Source organism: Ascaphus truei, chromosome 8 (genome assembly GCF_040206685.1).
Source record: "Ascaphus truei isolate aAscTru1 chromosome 8, aAscTru1.hap1, whole genome shotgun sequence".
NCBI lineage: Eukaryota > Metazoa > Chordata > Amphibia > Anura > Ascaphidae > Ascaphus > Ascaphus truei.
The window spans coordinates 9922702-9942159 of NC_134490.1; the positions used below are offsets into that span (position 1 = coordinate 9922702).

The 19458-nt window shown below is 46.8% G+C and overlaps 1 protein-coding gene across 5 annotated transcripts in view; it reads right to left on the reverse strand.

The window, feature by feature from the left end:
- The window catches only part of PARG (poly(ADP-ribose) glycohydrolase), a 77071-nt gene that overhangs the window by 42687 nt on the left and 14926 nt on the right, over window positions 1-19458 (reverse strand). For all 5 annotated transcript variants that reach the window (XM_075610478.1, XM_075610480.1, XM_075610479.1 and 2 more), the window contains 4 exons: window positions 9808-9949; window positions 8486-8608; window positions 7695-7778; window positions 6388-6462 (listed from right to left, as the gene is read on the reverse strand). In XM_075610478.1, the coding sequence (XP_075466593.1) occupies window positions 6388-6462; window positions 7695-7778; window positions 8486-8608; window positions 9808-9949 (424 nt within the window). The remainder of the gene's footprint in view (window positions 1-6387; window positions 6463-7694; window positions 7779-8485; window positions 8609-9807; window positions 9950-19458) is intronic.

A 19458-nucleotide genomic window follows, 5' to 3' on the forward strand; every position in this document is an offset into this window, starting at 1 on the left:
TTTCTGGCACTTCACGGGTTAAATGCATGTTTAACAGTCGTCATATTTCCCATCTGCAATGACACTACTTTTTTATTCACATTGAACGATCACTTAGAACCACTAACAATGCGAAGATTGCACGTCACAAACTAAGCAGCACTTAAATCATACGACCGTGCTAAGAAAACAAGTCAGATGACCCCTAATGATCACCCGCCACAAATCCGACTCCCAAAGTGACCAGTGCACCACGAGAGAAGAAATATGAAATACCCACCTCCTGCGCCACGAGATGTATAGCTCTAACGACCTTCATTTGGTAACAACGTATTAAGGATTTGTCACGTTTCCAATGCGACAGAACAGCATTAAGAGTATTGATTGACTAGAGGTGAAATTGTAGGCGAGTGCGTGGGATTTAACGACTGCCCGGCACACTCGGGAGGATGACGGAACCCTGGGTGGGAGATCCCAGAGCACCTTGCTGGGAGGGTGGCCCGCTTCTGAGGCTAAAGGCTCAATTCCACGTAGACATTGCACCGCTTAGTAAAAATGGCTCTAAGTGCCAGAAGACACAGAACAGCCCATTCAATGAAATGAACCGTTAGGAATCAATCTCTTGCAATAGCCCCACTTAGTAAATATGGCCTTAATGTGTCAACTGCTATATTTACCAAATCCTTTTCCATCCTGACCACGCGTCTCATCACGAAACTGGAGTTTTTAGTTCGAATACTTCTAAAGCTATCAAATACCTGGGAATACGCATTACAAAGGAGTATAAAACCCTACACAAAGCACATTTTTCCCATCTTTTACAAACATTGATAGAAGACATTAGAATTTGGTCAACCTACAATATTTCTTGGATAGGCAAGATCTATAGCATTAAAAGGAATTTACTCCCGCGTATGCTGTACTTATTCCATACTCTCCCAGTGCCACTGAGACTGTAGGACATACACTCGCTTCAGTCTGGGATCTCCAAGTTTATATGGGGAGGTAAAACAAAAAATAAAATGAGAGTGAAGGGGAAAATCTTAATGAGACCAGCTTAAATCGGGGAGGTGTGGGGGGAGGATTGGTACCTTGCTTGTTATATTATAAGGCGGCCCAATTATGTCAAATTTCCCAATGGCAAGTGGACCCAAGCTTGAAAAGATGGGTGGCATTGGAAAAAGAAGTTTGCGCCCCTGTGGAGATAAACAATGTAATTTGGAACCCAAAGTTAGCACTTAAATCAATTAAAGTACCGCTATCCTCAATGACCAACTCGCTGTCAATCTGGGAGGCTCTAAATTTAGAAGTTCATTGACTACTAGGAACTCATTGATGGCACCTCTGTGGGACAATCCAGACTTTGCTCCAGGTAGGAATAGTGCAGAATGTTTCATTTGGAAACAGAAGAGAGATTTGGAGGGTAAAAACTGCGTTAAATCATTTGAACAAATCAGATGCGATAAAAACATTCCCCATTCAGAATATTTTAGATAGCTCCAGATCAGAGCATTCTACAATAAACGCAGTCCCTGCCCCCCACTGACTACATGTGAATAGCTCTGTCTCACTGAAACGGACACGAGTGGACTCACATCGCAAATGTATAGAGAAGTGACCAGTTCCGGCGCTTATTTCCCACAAAAGCCAAGATATATGTCACAATGGGAAGCGGACCTAGGAGAGGTTCTGCAAGAGGAGGACTGGGTCGAGATCTTTGCTGCAACATCCAAAAGTTCAATATGCACAACAAAATCCCAACAATTACTAAGATCCGGGACAGAATTTCGTATGTGTGCCAGATGTTAACTTTTCCAAGTTTGGTTAATGACACTGGCGTCAAATTTCTAAAAGTCTGGGTACCATGGTTGGCACAGACAGATATCCATGGGGTGGAGGGTACCACAATTTTGCTTCGATACATTTTGGGTCGCTCTCGTTTGACGATTGGGAGATGAGACGGATCTCAGAGAGGGCTGACGGACCCGAGACGGAATGGGTCTGCACCGGGAGTAAACATCCAAGTTCCACCCGAAACAAGATACAATGAAAAATAAACAAATTATAAGGGAAAGGACACACAGCTGCTGTATTAACTGCTAAGATGCCCCACTGCGAGACCCCACTCAATTACCAGTTTGGGAAAATGTGCCATGTTGCGCGTGTTTCATGGCTATGGTGCACAAACATCAAGTGCCAGTACAGGTTCTCTCACTAGCACCAACGCCCATGCTAGTTAACACCGGAACGAGCGCGATCACCCATAACCACGCCCCTACAGTCCTTCTTTAATAGGCTGAGAAGCTGCTGCTGTGGGGTACACACTTTCCCTCCCAAATAATGTCTCACGATATATTATATCCTTACACTAAATAAGAAGCATACATCGTAATATTATATTTGTAGAAACAGTCTCACACCCTTATTGCAGGGTATAGTGAGAAATATATATCACAGATAACATCCCAAGAGACACTGTTTTTAAGTATACCCCTTGCTTGCTTCATTCATTGTAACATCGCCGGAAGAAGAGATCAGTGTATCTCGAAAGCTCGCACAAATAAAAGCATTTAGTTAGCCACAGAATGGTATTGTCTATTTATTTTTTGATTATTGAAGCTCGGCTAACACGGTGCTGATACGTGTGTGTGTGTGTGTGTGTGTGTGTGTGTGTGTGTGTGTGTGTGTGTGTGTGTGTGTGTGTGTGTGTATATATATATATATATATATAATGTTATGGTGGGTAAAAAAAAAGTGACAAAAACCCTCCACAGTAAAGCATAAAGCAACTGTAAATATTCCTGTATATTCATTTGCATGTCTTAGACAGGTCTGCAACCCTGTCTTTCACCATTATCACCCAGCACACAGCAGCATGCATTGGCTAAGGGTTGCTCATGTAATGTGAGCTAGAGATAAAAGGTGGCACTGTGTGCTCATTTGCATGTCATTTCCCAGAATCCCTTGCTGCAGTGGAAGTGTTGTATGCTGGGTGATAATGGTGAAAGACAGGGTTGCAGACCTGTCTAAGACATGCAAATGAATAAACAGGAAATTTACAGTTGCTATATACAGTATATATATATATACTAGCTGATATACCCGGCGTTGCCCGGGCGTGGAAGGGCAGGGGGCATGGAGTGGAAGGGGGGGGGCAAAGGGCAGGGGGGGCAAAGGGCAGGCAGGGGGGGCAAAGGGCAGGGAGGGGGGGGACTCAATCCCCCCCCCCACACACACAATCCCCCACACACACACACACAAAATCCCCCCCCACACACACACACAATCCCCCCCACACAATCCCCACACTCAATCCCCCCCCACACTCAATCCCCCCCCACACACACACTCAATCTCCCCCACCCCCCCACCCACACTCAATCCCCCCCACACACACACTCAATCCCCCCACACACACACTCAATCACTCCCCCCCCACAACCACCACCACCACCACCACCACCACCACCACCACCACCAACACACACACACACACACACAATCAGTCCACAATTTCACGTGGGGGGGCGACATGCTCCGATCCCCCAACCCCCCATGCTGCTGAAAACGGGAAGCAGACAGGAAGAGAAGGAGGGGCTTGTATGTGTGCAGAGAGAAGCCCCGCCCCCTCTGCAGGCCCCACCCCCTCTGCAAGACACAGACATAGAAAGAAGCAGCAGCATGGATCTTCTGGCCCCACCCCCTCTGCAAGACACAGACATAGAAGCAGCAGCACGGATCTTCTGGCCCCGCCCCCTCTGCAAGACACAGACATAGAAGCAGCAGCACGGATCTTCTGGCCCCGCCCCCTCTGCAGGCCCCGCCCCCTCTGCAAGACACAGACATAGAAGCAGCAGCACGGATCTTCTGGCCCCGCCCCCTCTGCATAGAAGCAGCAGCACGGAGCGCCCCCAGGTTTCCCTGAAAGCTGCTCGCGCCCCCCCTACATAATCGTGCGCCCCCCCAAGAGGGCACGCCCCAAGCTAATGTATGTAACACCCCCCCCTACCTAGTGTGTGTTTGTGTGGTGTGTGTGGTGTGTGGTGTGTGGTGTGTGTGGTGTGTGTGTGGCCCGTCACTCCGCCTCAGGCCAATGAGAGGTGTGCGGGGGCGGGCGGGCCAGGGGACCAATGAGATTTCCCCTAGGGACACTGGACATCCAGACAGGCATACAGTGCTTTCACTAATATAGTATAAGATATATAATACTCAAAGTTGCATATAATGATAACTATATTTTATACAGCAGAAAAAATAAGTAAATGCTGATATATATATATATATATATAATTTATATATATATATATATATATATATATATATATATATATATTACAAAAAAAATAAGCAGAGTTAGTTAGGCATCAGATATGGTTGCCATACTCACAAACCAATTACGGTATTATGCCAGGGGGGTGAGGGGGGAAATCCATTATTGCAAAAGCTTGGTATATGTGTACATTATGCTCCAAAGCAAATTATGAGTACGGCAGTGTATCCTAAGCTAGGTAATAGGTAATAGGTAATTTGCTATATATACCTATTGCCATTACACTGCTTTCCAGTGCCGGAGATAAGTTGAGCTCCACTCACAAGAACGGCGCTCCAATCCTCTCCGGCAGCGACAAGCAGATTTGCACCACGTTGAATAGGGGCCTCCACGTCTGGCGGCTTTGTGCTACAATCCCAGGTATTGTATACATTACATCTTGCAATGGGAATTCAACGCCAGTCACGGAGAGTTAGAAAATCAGGTTGCTTTCGTTTGCTTTAACAGGTGCAAACCGAGCCAGTACAGTACCAAAACAGCCTTCCACTGATGTCACATCTTGACACATTTCTTTTTAATGCTTTCTACAGTGATTCCTACCGTCTGGATCTCCAGGAATGCCACAGCACAAAATACACTTACATTGTTTGTAAGCGTTTTACCAAGCGGCTGCTTTCTGTAGCACATATACAGCTCAAGCACGTCATGAACAACAAGAACCACCAAGGCATGTGATAGATATACGGTGGCCAGCACCAGTCCTCAAAGGCCACCAACAGGTCAGATATTAAGGATAACCCTGCTTCAGCACAGGTGGCTCAATCTTTGACTGAGCCACCTGTGCTGAAGCAGGGATATCCCCAATACTTGGCCTGTTGTTGGCCCTTGAGGACTGGAGCTTGCCACCCCTGTGATAGATTATTATACTTAGCTCGGTATGCGGACATTTCCATCACACTGGCCTATACAGCAGGAACGAGACCCTGGCAGAGAAGGCCACAGAAATCAGTTCAGCCAATGCTTTCATTTATATTCGTTTGCTTGGTGCGACCTGACCTTACACAGTCTGCGCCTTATTGGTTCGTGGTGGTTTCCACTTATGTGCATGGCACACACATTGACTTCGTATGCAACTGCTTGGTTTCCCCAGCCCAGGAGCGGGTTCGCTGGCATGCAACAGTGATCTCCAGTGCACTTCCCATCTCTGCGGTTTAATGGTTATACACACACACTGCGGAAGGTAATTCAGTGTAAGGTCACTGCCTTGGAAGCCGGGGAACCCAGTTCCATTCCCAAGTACCTGCTCACCTTGGCCCAGATCCACAAGAGGGTGGCAAGCTTTAGCATGGCTCAGCACCCGTTCATATGAAGAGGTGCTAAAGCGTAGCACCGTTTTGTGAATCTGGGCCCTTGTGACTACAAGTCACTTTCACTCCCTGTGTCTCCGGCAACAAAATTAGATTATAAGCTCCTTGTGACAGAAGCCAGTTGTGCCTGAAAACCAATGCACAGAATGACACACCTTCTCCGGGCTGTATAAGGAAATATACCATCATTATCATAGGACAAACGGAGAAAAGGGGGGTGGCGACAGTTTGCTTTTCTGTGGTTCTTTTTCTCTTGGGTATTGGATTAATAAAGCAGAACCAGGCACCCTCTTATCTGTCCATAAGATCGGTCTTGTGCGAGATGACACCCAACAAAAACCAACAAGCACATCATTAAAAGCAAGGTGGATCACAGCAGTCTGGATCATTGGGATATCTCTTTGGGGTACAAACCAAATTCTTCCGTTCAATAAAATATATTAATACCTAGTGGTGCTATATCCCTCAGTCTTAACAGCAATGGCAAAATATATTTATTTTACCATCTTTTTAGATCTGCATAGTATGTTAAGATACGCAACATTTTCGATTTATAACTATGTATTTATTTATTTAGAATATTAAAAATAAATGATCCTTATTTGTTGATATTTAGTCATTTTACATGTATTCAGTGGTATGATTTGACAGTTATTAGAGCGGTTATGTCCAGCGGTGGGGACATTATTGGGTTACTGTACTGCTGCAGTTCGGCCAGCCAGCCTCTGAACAAAGGCTACAAGAGTTGAATTCCTTACGGCAATGTGTTACCTTCTCACAGAAGTCATGCAGCGCCGTGAAGTCCCACTTCTTAGAATATGCTATGTTGTATTTCAGAATTGCTTCCTGAAAATGGACAAGAAACAGCAGCGGGTCAGAATCATGCAATAGTCAGACGGGCCCCAAATGAAGACGCAAGGAGAAGTGGATTTGTTTCTGGTGGAACAGCACCATCTACAGGCTGCAAAAGGCACCCGCAACACATTGCAAACCCTTCTCACTGCTCCTCTGGCAGCAAAACCGGATCTCCCAGGTCCAGGGAAAAAATAAATACATCTAAGACGTATTTTGGCTTAACCCTTTGGGTGCCTTATGGATGTAGCTACGTCACATGGTCTAGTATCTCCATGGGCCCAGTGATGTAGTGGCTATGTCCTAAAGGCCCTGCTAGTTTTTCTAGGGGAGATCGGATACATCATGGGTGGTCAACTCCAGTCTTCAAGGGACGCCAACAGGTCAGGTTTTAAGGATATCCCTGCTTCAGAACAGGTGGCTCAATCGGTGGCTCAGTCGAAGTAGGGATATCCTTAAAACCTGAACTGCTGGTCGCCCTTAAGGACTGGAGTTAGTCACCCCTGGTGTATGCAATCGGTCACCAAGTGGAACTGAAGGGGAGGCCCCTTCCCCTGCAGTCATCAGTGACAGCGAGTGTCGCAGCTCCTCCGGCACTCAAAGAGTTAAACTTGCAACGCCATGAGGCATATATTGGATTCAAGAGGAAAAGAATGAGATCCCCTCCAGCACTCAGAATATAAAGGCTGCAACCGTCTCAAACTGTTGTACTTCTGTAGGGAAAGCAAATGCCAAACATGAAAAAGGTTCACGGAACATGTGACACAAAGCAAAGTACATACCAATGATAGTCCATAGGGCAATATGAGCCCTGAAGGGTCATTCAGTCTGTCATGTGATATCTCTCACATATACACATATACCTTGAACCTTTTCTACGTTCGGTATTTGCGCATTATGAGCCAGTTAGGTATTTTATACTTCGAGTGCTGCAGGGGGATCTCATTCATTCTGTCTATTAAGCATTAGAAGAAATTGAGAGTTGCTCTTTTTTGGGTGACCACATTTAACTTTTTTGACACGGACGAGTGCTGTGTACATATGTGGTTACGTTTTCCCTTTCTGCGGACAGCTAAGCAGGACGACATCTCTAACTGAACTGGGCTCAACGTCAAAAGGAAGCCTGCTGACTGCATTAGTAATCACTAATCAACACACAGGTCTCAGCCCTACGCAAACATTTCCGAATCAGTAGGCCCAACACACCGTGAAATCCAACCACTTACCTGCAAGTCGTGTGCACTTTTGGGCTTTTTGCACAGTGATTTTTCAATCAGCTTCCACCGGCTCCCAGCCGCCCTGGCTCCGTTCTACACCAGGGAACAGAGACACATCGCTTTCACGCTTCTTGTTTAGATCGGGGTTTCCCAACCTTTTCCCTGCCGCAGGGCTCCCCTATTGAGATGATCCCGTTGCCGTTGTGCCCCCGTCGTTTTATGAACGCTCACATTTACTGAAGTTCCGATAAAACTGGGGAGAAACTGAAATCTCCAGAAGTACTACCTATGTAATTACACTATAATTGTACTTCGTTACAGTGTTATGATGACTGTAAAGGTAATTATAACATTCAGGGTTTAGCTTATTTCAAATGTAATGCTAAATTCTTTATGAGCAATACATTGAGGAAACATTGCAGAATTTTGGTTGAGTAAAAGCCCATACTTGGTTGTGTTCCCTTAAGGTTAGTGTGGGAGACTTGGAATCCTGGCCGAGAAACCGTGGTTTATAACACGCACGTGCACACAGGCTTTCGATATCATCTATTGTAGATTTATGGGTTTTTGTTCCCCTTCATTTAACCCCTCCATGCAGCAGAACACTGCTTCGTAAATGTAGCCCTATACACCAAGTACACTTGGAGAAATCTATGCATTTGCAAAGGCTATATAAACTATAATTTCATCTATAAAAACATTTAATATTGCGTACAATAAATGTACTGATGCTCCAATCCCTTTTATACGGAAAACTGAAGCGTCGGATCATATTTTGTTTTAGTTTTCAAAAACCTTACCCGATCCTCTACTGGGTGCAGGTTGTGTTCTGAAAAGGGCATTTTAACATGCTTGGTGTCCCAGAAGTCCTTGCAATGAGTTGGGTACGGTTCAGGCACCACTCCTTCCACTAACCGGTCGGTCTGCAAGAATACACAAGGAGAGAATGGTGTGACCCGGATAGCAGATTTCCCAACGACAGCTGATGATGAAAGAAATACTGTAGGATTTCACACATGTATATTTATCCATCATTAACACACACACACAAATATGTCTTTACCAGCTCAACGTTTCGGCTTCCCAATGGCGACCGGCTCTTGAAAATTGCCCAGATGGAAAGCCGAAACGTTGAGATGGTAAAGACATTTATTGTACCACTGGGAAGCCGAAACGTTGAGCTGGTAAAGACATTTATTGTACCATTGGGAAGCCGAAACGTTGAGCTGGTAAAGACATTTATTGTACCATTGGGAAGCCGAAACGTTGAGCTGGTAAAGACATTTATTGTACCATTGGGAAGCCGAAACGTTGAGCTGGTAAAGACATGTATTGCACCATTTTGTGTGCCCGATATTTTTTATATTTCTATATAGTACAGTTCAGTACTTTAGCAGTAGCACTCCGTCCAATATTTTAAATGGATTATTACCGTTGGTGTGCCCCGACTCCTTTCCTATATATCACCCTGAGGAAGGTTCCGTTTTCGGGGACCGAACCATTTTTTTTGGGCATGTCCTTTTTGCTTAATACATTTTTTTCATTTATTCCCTGCAATGTGCGGCTTCCATATTTACACTGGACTACGGTTTTGGGTAATGTATAGCTATATATTCCTCCTATGCAGCATGCACTTGTCCATAGATGCTCTATTGAAGTGCCTACTGTTTACTGCTTGTATGTATGTTATAAATGTATTTATTTTGCTGGATAACATGGAGGAAAGGCTTGAAAACAGCAGTACCTGAAATATCACTGGGGAGGCCTTCATCCAGCAATGGGTCAACAAGGGCTGAAAATTATGATGATACACACACACACACACACCTTGTTTCCCCAGAAAACCTAACATAGCACATTAAAATGTACATTGTCACAGAGATTCGATAGGATTTAATAGCAGTGTTGGTGCAAAATATCCAACCACAAAGGGGGGGGGGGGTGTATGGTGTGTGTGTGTAATATATTAAAAAAAAAAAATTTAAAAAAAAGACACACAGGGAACAGTTAATGGTTCAGTGTGACACATGTTAACCCTTTCACAGCAAGTGGGACAGCAACACCAGAGGGGACATCACTATGTTGCTGTCCCCCTGGCAGTGAAAGGGTTACGGTCGCTTACCCTCACGGTGACTGTATGGTTGAAGGATGTTCTCAGCGGGGGCTGCTTTGTACCACACACAGGCATCCGCCTCATGTCTTCCAGGGGTGTACCGAGCCATGTCTTATCCGGAGGATCTTCTTGTGGGTCCTGCTGATCTCTCCTAAGCACAGGGAAGGACGGAGTTAATGAGGCAATCAAACTTCGCTCACAAGCAAATCATCATCATCATCATCATCATCATCAATCAACCCGAGCCATTGGCTAAAATGAAAATGTAACGCTCATAGGATCCTTGAACACCTAGTAAGGCTTGAATTGCTTTGGATTCCTTCTCCCCATCCCCATGGTGAAAGTCCCTTGCTTGTGCATGCTCCCTCCCTGCCTGGAAACCACGCGAGAAAAGGTGGAGGATTCCAGTTCCTCTCAATGAAGAGTGACAAACGACAAAAGGCTGGAGCAGAAGCCGGTGGAACCCACCATGTCTCAGCTCATTATAATTGTCAATCACCAACATTTAACCTCTTAATAAACATGCTACTTATTCATTTGGTGCTAAAACGGAATGCACTTTAAATGACAACGGTCTATTACAATCTGGACCCGATCTTTGGCAGTAAACACTGAACTTCTTAAAGATGCATTTTCTCAAAGAGGGGAGGCGGAAGTGCAGAGAGACTGTTAAAGAGATTCCCATTTGTTCTACAGAATATTTACATTGGTGTAAATCCAGTGCAAAGTAATGATTGCTACATCCACTGAAATGACCATGTGAGGGGAAGGGAGATTAGAGGAACGCGAGGGCTGGGGGCGGGAGCAGAGGAGAGCGCCACGACTGCTCCTAATGAGGTCAGTGTAAGGGACGTGAGTTTCAGTGTGCTGCTGTCTGTCAGTCACAGGTGCGCACTTATACACATGCGCACACATATACACACACACACACGTTAGCAAACCCCCCTTCAACAACTATGGCTCCTAAAAAGTCTAGCTGGCTCCTAAGTTTGAAACATTTCTGTCCACTTCTGCTATACAAATTAGATGCTGATAAGTATCAGCAAGGCAAAAATGGGGATACTAAATACAGGCTTTTAACCACTTCAAAACTGGGTGGGCCTGCCAAGAATTGGAGCCCATCCAGAACCAAAGAGTATATAAAAGGAGTAAGTTTGTTGTCCTGTACAGCTCTGCATGAATTCATGAAAGGTTGTGGAAGGGGGGGGGGGGGGGGAGAGAGGGGGAAGGAAGAAAGCATTTTATATCCATAGTATGAAGCAGCTATGGATATCTACTGTGTTTATTCAGCTCCAGTTATTGGCTTAATACAGGGGGGCTCAACTCCAGTCTTCAAGCCCCCACCCCCCTACCCAAACAGGATATCCAAGCTTCAGCACAGGTGGCTCAATTACTCCCTGCTTCAGCACAGGTGTCTCAAATCAAAGGCTCAGCCTGAGCCGCCTGTGCTGCACATGGAATATCCTGAAAACCTGACCTGCAATCAGTATACATCCCCGACTTTACTCAGCCGTCTCTAACCCCGGCCATCTTGGTACTCGGCCACTTTCTTTTGATCTCTGGCCTCCTACCTCTTTATTTTCCTGCAGGTCTCCCCGCCGAAGCAGCAGAACTGATACATGGAGAAGGAAATTAAGATGTATAAGAAAATGTATGAGCTGTACTTTATCATGTGACTTGCGATTACGTTCTTCGTGCCCTGTAAACACAGGCACAGCTGAGGGTCAAAGTTTCACGCAACGCAAGCTGTACCATTTACTTTACAGATAAAGAATAAAAAGTGCACTTCTCACCTCCACCACCAAAATACATTTGCTGAATACAAGAAATGCTTCAGCCCATGCAGAATATATATAAATAAGCGCGCGCGCACACACACACACACACACACACACACACACACACACACACACACACACACACACACACACACACGTATGTATATAAAACATACAAGTACTGTACTAGCTGTACCTGGCGTAACATACGCCGATCTAGGAGATCTGAAAGGTTATTAAACATTTACACGTTTTATTTTATTTTCACCTGTATGTTTCTAATCAAAGATTTCTCTAAAGACACAATTGTCAATTTCCGGGTTCTTTTGCGACACTACAGTAAGTGAATCAAGCGATCTGACTCTTGATAGAGCAACATATAATGGTGTAGGACTAAAGACAGGCTTAGGTAGGTAAAGGCATATTTTATCAAACGTTTGGCCATGTGACTTATTGATGGTCATTGAAAAAGCCAAATCGTATGGGAAATGGCTTTTCCGTTGAAACTGAATGGTAAATCACTGGCTGTCTCTGGGTGAGTGACAGCCTGTTCAGCCTATCACAGAGGGGGAGAGATGTGTAGCCTACATCAATTAGGACATTCACACCTGTCACTCTCCCTTTGCACCCCACTTACATTAAAATTCCTGGGTGACTGAGAGGCCGCTCAACCTATCACAGAGGGGGAGGGATGTGCATCCTTACTGGCTGTCTCTGGGTGAGCGACAGGCCGTTCAGCACCTCAAACCCACCTTAGCAAACTTGACACCATCTACAATTCAATTTGTAGTTTCGTTCTCCAATGCAACTATAACCCACATCACTGCGAAAAGCTCAAATAACTAGATTGGTCATCACTCGAGTCTAGGCGCAAAGTTCACCTTTCCTGTCTTGCCTTTAAATTCTTTATGGGCAAGCTACCCAGCTATCTGAACAAGCTCCTCACCCCTACCACATGCAGCACCTATCACCTGAGATCAGACTCCAAAAGACTGTTCATGGTCCCAAGGCTCAACAAAGTATCCGGCCGCTCCTCCTTCTCTTACAGTGCACCCCAAAACTGGAACAACCTACCAGAGACTCTCACATCCACCACCAGTTTAAGTTCTTTCAAATCTAAGGCTGTCTCACATTTTAATCTGGTCTGTAACTGTTTCATTCGCCCATAATATATATTTTTTTAACTGTGCATGCAATGTCTTGTATATAATGTATACCCTGTTCATTTATGCAACTGTATTTGTAACCATGTATTATTTGTCCCAACTCTGTGCCCAGGACATACTTGAAAACGAGAGGTAACTCTCAATGTATTACTTCCTGGTAAAATATTTTATAAATAAATAAATAATAAATATCAGAGAGGGATATGCAGTCATACACACACACACACACACACACACACACAAAGAAACTTAAGTAATTTTTGCGACTGACACAAATCCGTTCACATTATATATATATGAGAAAAACAAAACAGAGAGCGCACACCCCATAGTGTGATACTGTGACATTTAATGTAGGGAAGGATGGGTGGGGGGATTAAAAACACTCACAATGTACAAGATAAAATTAGGCAGTATGTGATTAATAATCACCACCAGGCAGGTCCAAAACCGCAGCAGATATGGAGTCCACGAACAACAGGAATCAGTCTCCCAAGCAATACTGTGTCTCCGGTTCACTCAAAATCCTCCAGAACAGTCTGGTATCAGAGTTGGCCTTCATATAATTCCATGTGCTCCTCGGCCGTAAAGGATACACACAACGTGATGACGTAGTGTCGCATGGTACGTCCCTGACGCGTTTCGTCGCAACAAATGCAATTTTATCAAAGGGAATGTCTCTGAACAGAAATGGCAGTGTATAAGTACTAGAGTGTCTCGATCGTGATTGGTGGGTAAACTAAATGAGATTACCTCCCCTAAAAACGAGCCTTAATCCCTTTGATAAAGACTGTTCTGGAGGATTTTGAGAGAACCGGAGACACAGTACTGCTTGGGAGACTGATTCCTGTTGTTCGTGGACTCCATATCTGCTGCGGTTTTGGACCTGCCTGGTGGTGATTATTAATCACATACTGCCTAATTGTATCTTGTACATTGTGAGTGTTTTTAATCCCCCCACCCATCCTTCCCTACATTAAATGTTACAGTATCACACTATGGGGCGTGCGCTCTCTGTTTTGTTTTTCTCATAGATTTTGCAGTGGAACTGGATAATCCATGTGAGAGCTGCCGGGGGCCCCTGGATCCTGCACTTTGTCCTGTTATACCCATCAGGACTCTTCTCTAGGGTTTGGACATTGGACTTTGATTGTGATATTATTTATAATAGTGTTCTATTTAGTATAATATTTTATATTGATATTTATTTAACAGGTTGTTTTGTTATCACATGTTGTTATTTGCATTTATTTTATCTTTTGGCGCTACTTTCTTTCCTCTCTCTCATATATATATAAAAATACACCTGTATACAAATGTATGTACGTTTGTATAGACGCACACGTGTATATGTTACATATATGTAAGCAAACATTAACAGATGATGAAAACTTAATTGTCAAATTAATGTTTGCAAAATGACAAGATAAGTGTATTCCATGTACCCCGTGCTGCGGAGCGATGTGCTCTAAGTATAAAATGCAATGTTCACACATAGGGGTGGACAGAAATATACAAAAAAAAACTTAGGAGACCAAATTTGAAGGGGAAACAAGTGTGTCTGTGTATATGTTACCCACACAGTGACACACACACACAAATATTCCAATATATTTTTTCTGTAGTTCTTTAACCAATCTGTATAATTTAATATTAAAAGCAGACTGCACTACAATGAATAAAATCACTAAGTTTACGTTTTCATGCCGGGTAAAATCTGTGAATGTTTAATATATAAAGAAAGGAGCCAACATTATGGTTTGTACAGTGTTGTCATATTTACATATTACATACATATATTTTTCCAAATCTAAATGAAGAGAAAAAAAAGAAAATGTATATAAAACGTTTTGGCTTCCCAATAAAGCCTTTCATACACACAACTGAGATCTGACTAATATCGACTTTATCTCAGTGTATGTGTAGAGTACACTGTATATATATGTACGACACTGGGTTCTGACTGCAAACGTACAATAGCTGCTGTATTTCACTCTTACAATGTATTTCATGTGACTTGTAACAAATGACATCAGATCCCACCTTACTGCAGCTATGTGTGGGAGGAAGCGGTGTGGTTACCAAAGCTCTGCACGGATTGGCTGATCCCTGGGTGATGTCATGGCATTCTGAGAATTGTAGTTCATCCATCTGTAAGTACTAAACTATTGGAAGAGGCTCAGTACTACAACTCCCAGAAGCCTCTGCAGAGGAGAGAGATCACAAGACAAGCAGCGGGTTGGGATTTGTCCACCCCTGTTACAGAATACATAGGGTGACCACCCGTCCCCCTTTTGCCGGTACAGTCCCGGTTTTTCGGGAGCTGTACCGGTTTTCTGTGTGTACCGGAAATGTCCCGGATTTTCCTCAATGTGTCCCCATTTATTTATTTTTTATCGCCGGCGGTGCGCGAGTAAGCTGCGGTGCACTGTGCGCGAGTCTGCGGCGGCGCGGAGGAGGAGACTGCAGCAGCCCGTCTGGTAAGTATTTTTTTTTTTTTTTAATGCCAACCCCCCCCCCCCCCCGGCAGTTTCCTACCTTGTTGGCCAATCCCCAGCGTCCCGGCATTAAGCCTCGCCCTCCGGCATCATCCTTCACCAAGGACCGGCATGTGGAATGGATGGAAGGAAGGGTGCCTGGGGGCGGGGCTTCCGCTTCCTGCGGCAGAGCCCACGTGGTGTGTGTCTCTGCCCACGGCTCCTGGCTCTTCTGCGCGGTGTTTCCCCCCCTCTGCCCGCCCGGGGGGATAGGAGGTGGGTTTTTGATCCTTTGCCTCCTGTCCTGGCGCTCCCTTCCCCCCCCCCCCCCTGTCCCCTTGGTTCGGGAGATGGGCGCGGGGGCTGGCAGTGGTGGCTGCGCGGTGTTCCCCCATTCTGCCCCGGGAGCCCGTGGCTGCCCTCCGGGGGAGGGGGTGCGGCAGTTTACCTTTGTGTCCCGGCGCTCCTACCCCCCCCCCCAGGTGCGGGAGATGGGCGCAGGGGTGGGTGCAGGGGGAGGCGGAGAGCCACCTGCTCGTGGCTGCCTCTGTCTGTACTCCAGTCTGTGTGTGTGTGTGTGTGTACCAGTGTGTGTGTGTATGTACCAGTGTGTGTACCAGTGTGTGTGTGTGTGTGTGTGTGTGTGTGTGTACCAGTGTGTGTACCAGTGTGTGTGTGTGTGTGTACCAGTGTGTGTGTGTGTGTGTGTACCAGTGTGTGTGTGTGTGTGTGTACCAGTGTGTGTGTGTGTGTGTGTGTACCAGTGTGTGCGTGTGTGTGTACCAGTGTGTGCGTGTGTGTGTACCAGTGTGTGTGTGTGTGTGTGTACCAGTGTGTGTGTGTGTGTACCAGTGTTTGTGTGTGTGTGTGTGTGTGTGTGTGTGTGTGTGTGTGTGTGTGTGTGTGTGTGTACCAGTGTTTGTGTGTATGTACCAGTGTGTGTGTACCAGTGTGTGTGTGTACCAGTGTGTGTGTGTGTGTGTGTGTGTACCAGTGTGTGTGTGTACCAGTGTGTGAGTACCAGTGTGTGTGTGTGTGTGTACCAGTGTGTGTGTGTACCAGTGTGTGTGTGTACCAGTGTGTGTGTGTGTGTGTGTACCAGTGTGTGTGTGTACCAGTGTGTGTGTGTACCAGTGTGTGTGTGTGTACCAGTGTGTGTGTGTGTACCAGTGTGTGTGTGTGCCAGTGTGTGTGTGCGTGTGCCAGTGTGTGTGTGTGTGTACCCGTGTCTGTCTCCCCCTCTCCCTCTCCCTCCCCCTCTCCGTCCCTCTCCCTCTCTGTCCCTCTGTCCCTGTCTCTCTCACCTTCTCTCTCTCTCTGTCACCTTCTCTCTCTCTCTGTCACCTTCTCTCTCTCTCTGTCACCCTCTCTCTCTGTGTCACCCTCTCTCTGTGTGTCACCCTCTCTCTCTCTCTCTCTCTGTGTGTCACCCTCTCTCTCTCTCTGTGTGTCACCCTCTCTCTCTCTCTCTGTGTCACCCTCTCTCTCTCTCTCTGTGTCACCCTCTCTCTCTCTCTCTGTGTCACCCTCTCTCTCTCTCTCTCTCTCTCTGTGTCACCCTCTCTCTCTCTCTCTCTCTGTGTCACCCTCTCTCTCTCTCTCTCTCTCTGTGTCACCCTCTCTCTCTCTCTCTCTGTGTGTCACCCTCTCTCTCTCTCTCTCTGTGTGTCACCCTCTCTCTCTCTCTCTCTGTGTGTCACCCTCTCTCTCTCTCTGTGTGTCACCCTCTCTCTCTCTCTCTGTGTCACCCTCTCTCTCTCTCTCTGTGTCACCCTCTCTCTCTCTCTCTCTCTGTGTCACCCTCTCTCTCTCTCTCTCTCTGTGTCACCCTCTCTCTCTCTCTCTCTCTGTGTCACCCTCTCTCTCTCTCTCTCTCTGTGTCACCCTCTCTCTCTCTCTCTCTCTGTGTCACCCTCTCTCTCTCTCTCTCTCTCTGTGTCACCCTCTCTCTCTCTCTCTCTGTGTCACGCTCTCTCTCTCTCTGTGTCACGCTCTCTCTCTCTCTGTGTCACGCTCTCTCTCTCTGTGTCACGCTCTCTCTCTCTGTGTCACGCTCTCTCTCTCTGTGTCACGCTCTCTCTCTCTCTCTCTGTGTGTCACCCTCTCTCTCTCTCTGTGTGTCACCCTCTCTCTCTCTCTCTGTGTCACCCTCTCTCTCTCTCTCTGTGTCACCCTCTCTCTCTCTCTCTGTGTCACCCTCTCTCTCTCTCTCTGTGTCACCCTCTCTCTCTCTCTCTCTCTCTGTCACGCTCTCTCTCTCTCTGTCACGCTCTCTCTCTCTCTGTCACGCTCTCTCTCTCTCTGTCACGCTCTCTCTCTCTCTGTCACGCTCTCTCTCTCTCTGTCACGCTCTCTCTCTCTCTGTCACGCTCTCTCTCTCTCTGTCACGCTCTCTCTCTCTCTGTCACGCTCTCTCTCTCTCTGTCACGCTCTCTCTCTCTCTGTCACGCTCTCTCTCTCTCTGTCACGCTCTCTCTCTCTCTGTCACGCTCTCTCTCTCTCTGTCACGCTCTCTCTCTCTCTGTCACGCTCTCTCTCTCTCTGTCACGCTCTCTCTCTCTCTGTCACGCTCTCTCTCTCTCTGTCACGCTCTCTCTCTCTCTGTCACGCTCTCTCTCTCTCACCCACTCTCTCTCTCTCTCACCCACTCTCTGTCTCTCTCACCCACTCTCTGTCTCTCTCACCCACTCTCTGTCTCTCTCACCCACTCTCTGTCTCTCTCACCCACTCTCTGTCTCTCTCACCCACTCTCTGTCTCTCTCACCCACTCTCTGTCTCTCTCACCCACTCTCTGTCTCTCTCACCCACTCTCTGTCTCTCTCACCCACTCTCTGTCTCTCTCACCCACTCTCTGTCTCTCTCACCCACTCTCTGTCTCTCTCACCCACTCTCTGTCTCTCTCACCCACTCTCTGTCTCTCTCACCCACTCTCTGTCTCTCTCACCCACTCTCTGTCTCTCTCACCCACTCTCTGTCTCTCTCACCACTCTCTGTCTCTCTCACCCACTCTCTGTCCTCTCTCACCCACTCTCTGTCTCTCTCACCCACTCTCTGTCTCTCTCACCCACTCTCTGTCTCTCTCACCCACTCTCTGTCTCTCTCACCCACTCTCTGTCTCTCTCACCCACTCTCTGTCTCTCTCACCCACTCTCTGTCTCTCTCACCCACTCTCTGTCTCTCTCACCCTCACTCTCTGTCTCTCTCACCCACTCTCTGTCTCTCTCACCCACTCTCTGTCTCTCTCACCCACTCTCTGTCTCTCTCACCCACTCTCTGTCTCTCTCACCCACTCTCTGTCTCTCTCACCCACTCTCTGTCTCTCTCACCCACTCTCTGTCTCTCTCACCCACTCTCTGTCTCTCTCACCCACTCTCTGTCTCTCTCACCCACTCTCTCTGTCTCTCTCACCCACTCTCTGTCTCTCTCACCCTCTCTCTCTCTGTCTCTCTCACCCCACTCTCTGTCTCTCTCACCCACTCTCTGTCTCTCTCTGTCTCTCTCACCCACTCTCTGTCTCTCTCACCCACTCTCTGTCTCTCTCACCCACTCTCTGTCTCTCTCACCCACTCTCTGTCTCTCTCACCCACTCTCTGTCTCTCTCACCCACTCTCTGTCTCTCTCACCCACTCTCTGTCTCTCTCACCCACTCTCTGTCTCTCTCACCCACTCTCTGTCTCTCTCACCCACTCTCTGTCTCTCTCACCCACTCTCTGTCTCTCTCACCCACTCTCTGTCTCTCTCACCCCACTCTCTGTCTCTCTCACCCACTCTCTGTCTCTCTCACCCACTCTCTGTCTCTCTCACCCACTCTCTGTCTCTCTCACCCACTCTCTGTCTCTCTCACCCACTCTCTGTCTCTCTCACCCACTCTCTGTCTCTCTCACCCACTCTCTGTCTCTCTCACCCACTCTCTGTCTCTCTCACCCACTCTCTGTCTCTCTCACCCACTCTCTGTCTCTCTCACCCACTCTCTGTCTCTCTCACCCACTCTCTGTCTCTCTCACCCACTCTCTGTCTCTCTCACCCACTCTCTGTCTCTCTCACCCACTCTCTGTCTCTCTCACCCACTCTCTGTCTCTCTCACCCACTCTCTGTCTCTCTCACCCACTCTCTGTCTCTCTCACCCACTCTCTGTCTCTCTCACCCACTCTCTGTCTCTCTCACCACTCTCTGTCTCTCTCACCCACTCTCTGTCTCTCTCACCACTCTCTGTCTCTCTCACCCACTCTCTGTCTCTCT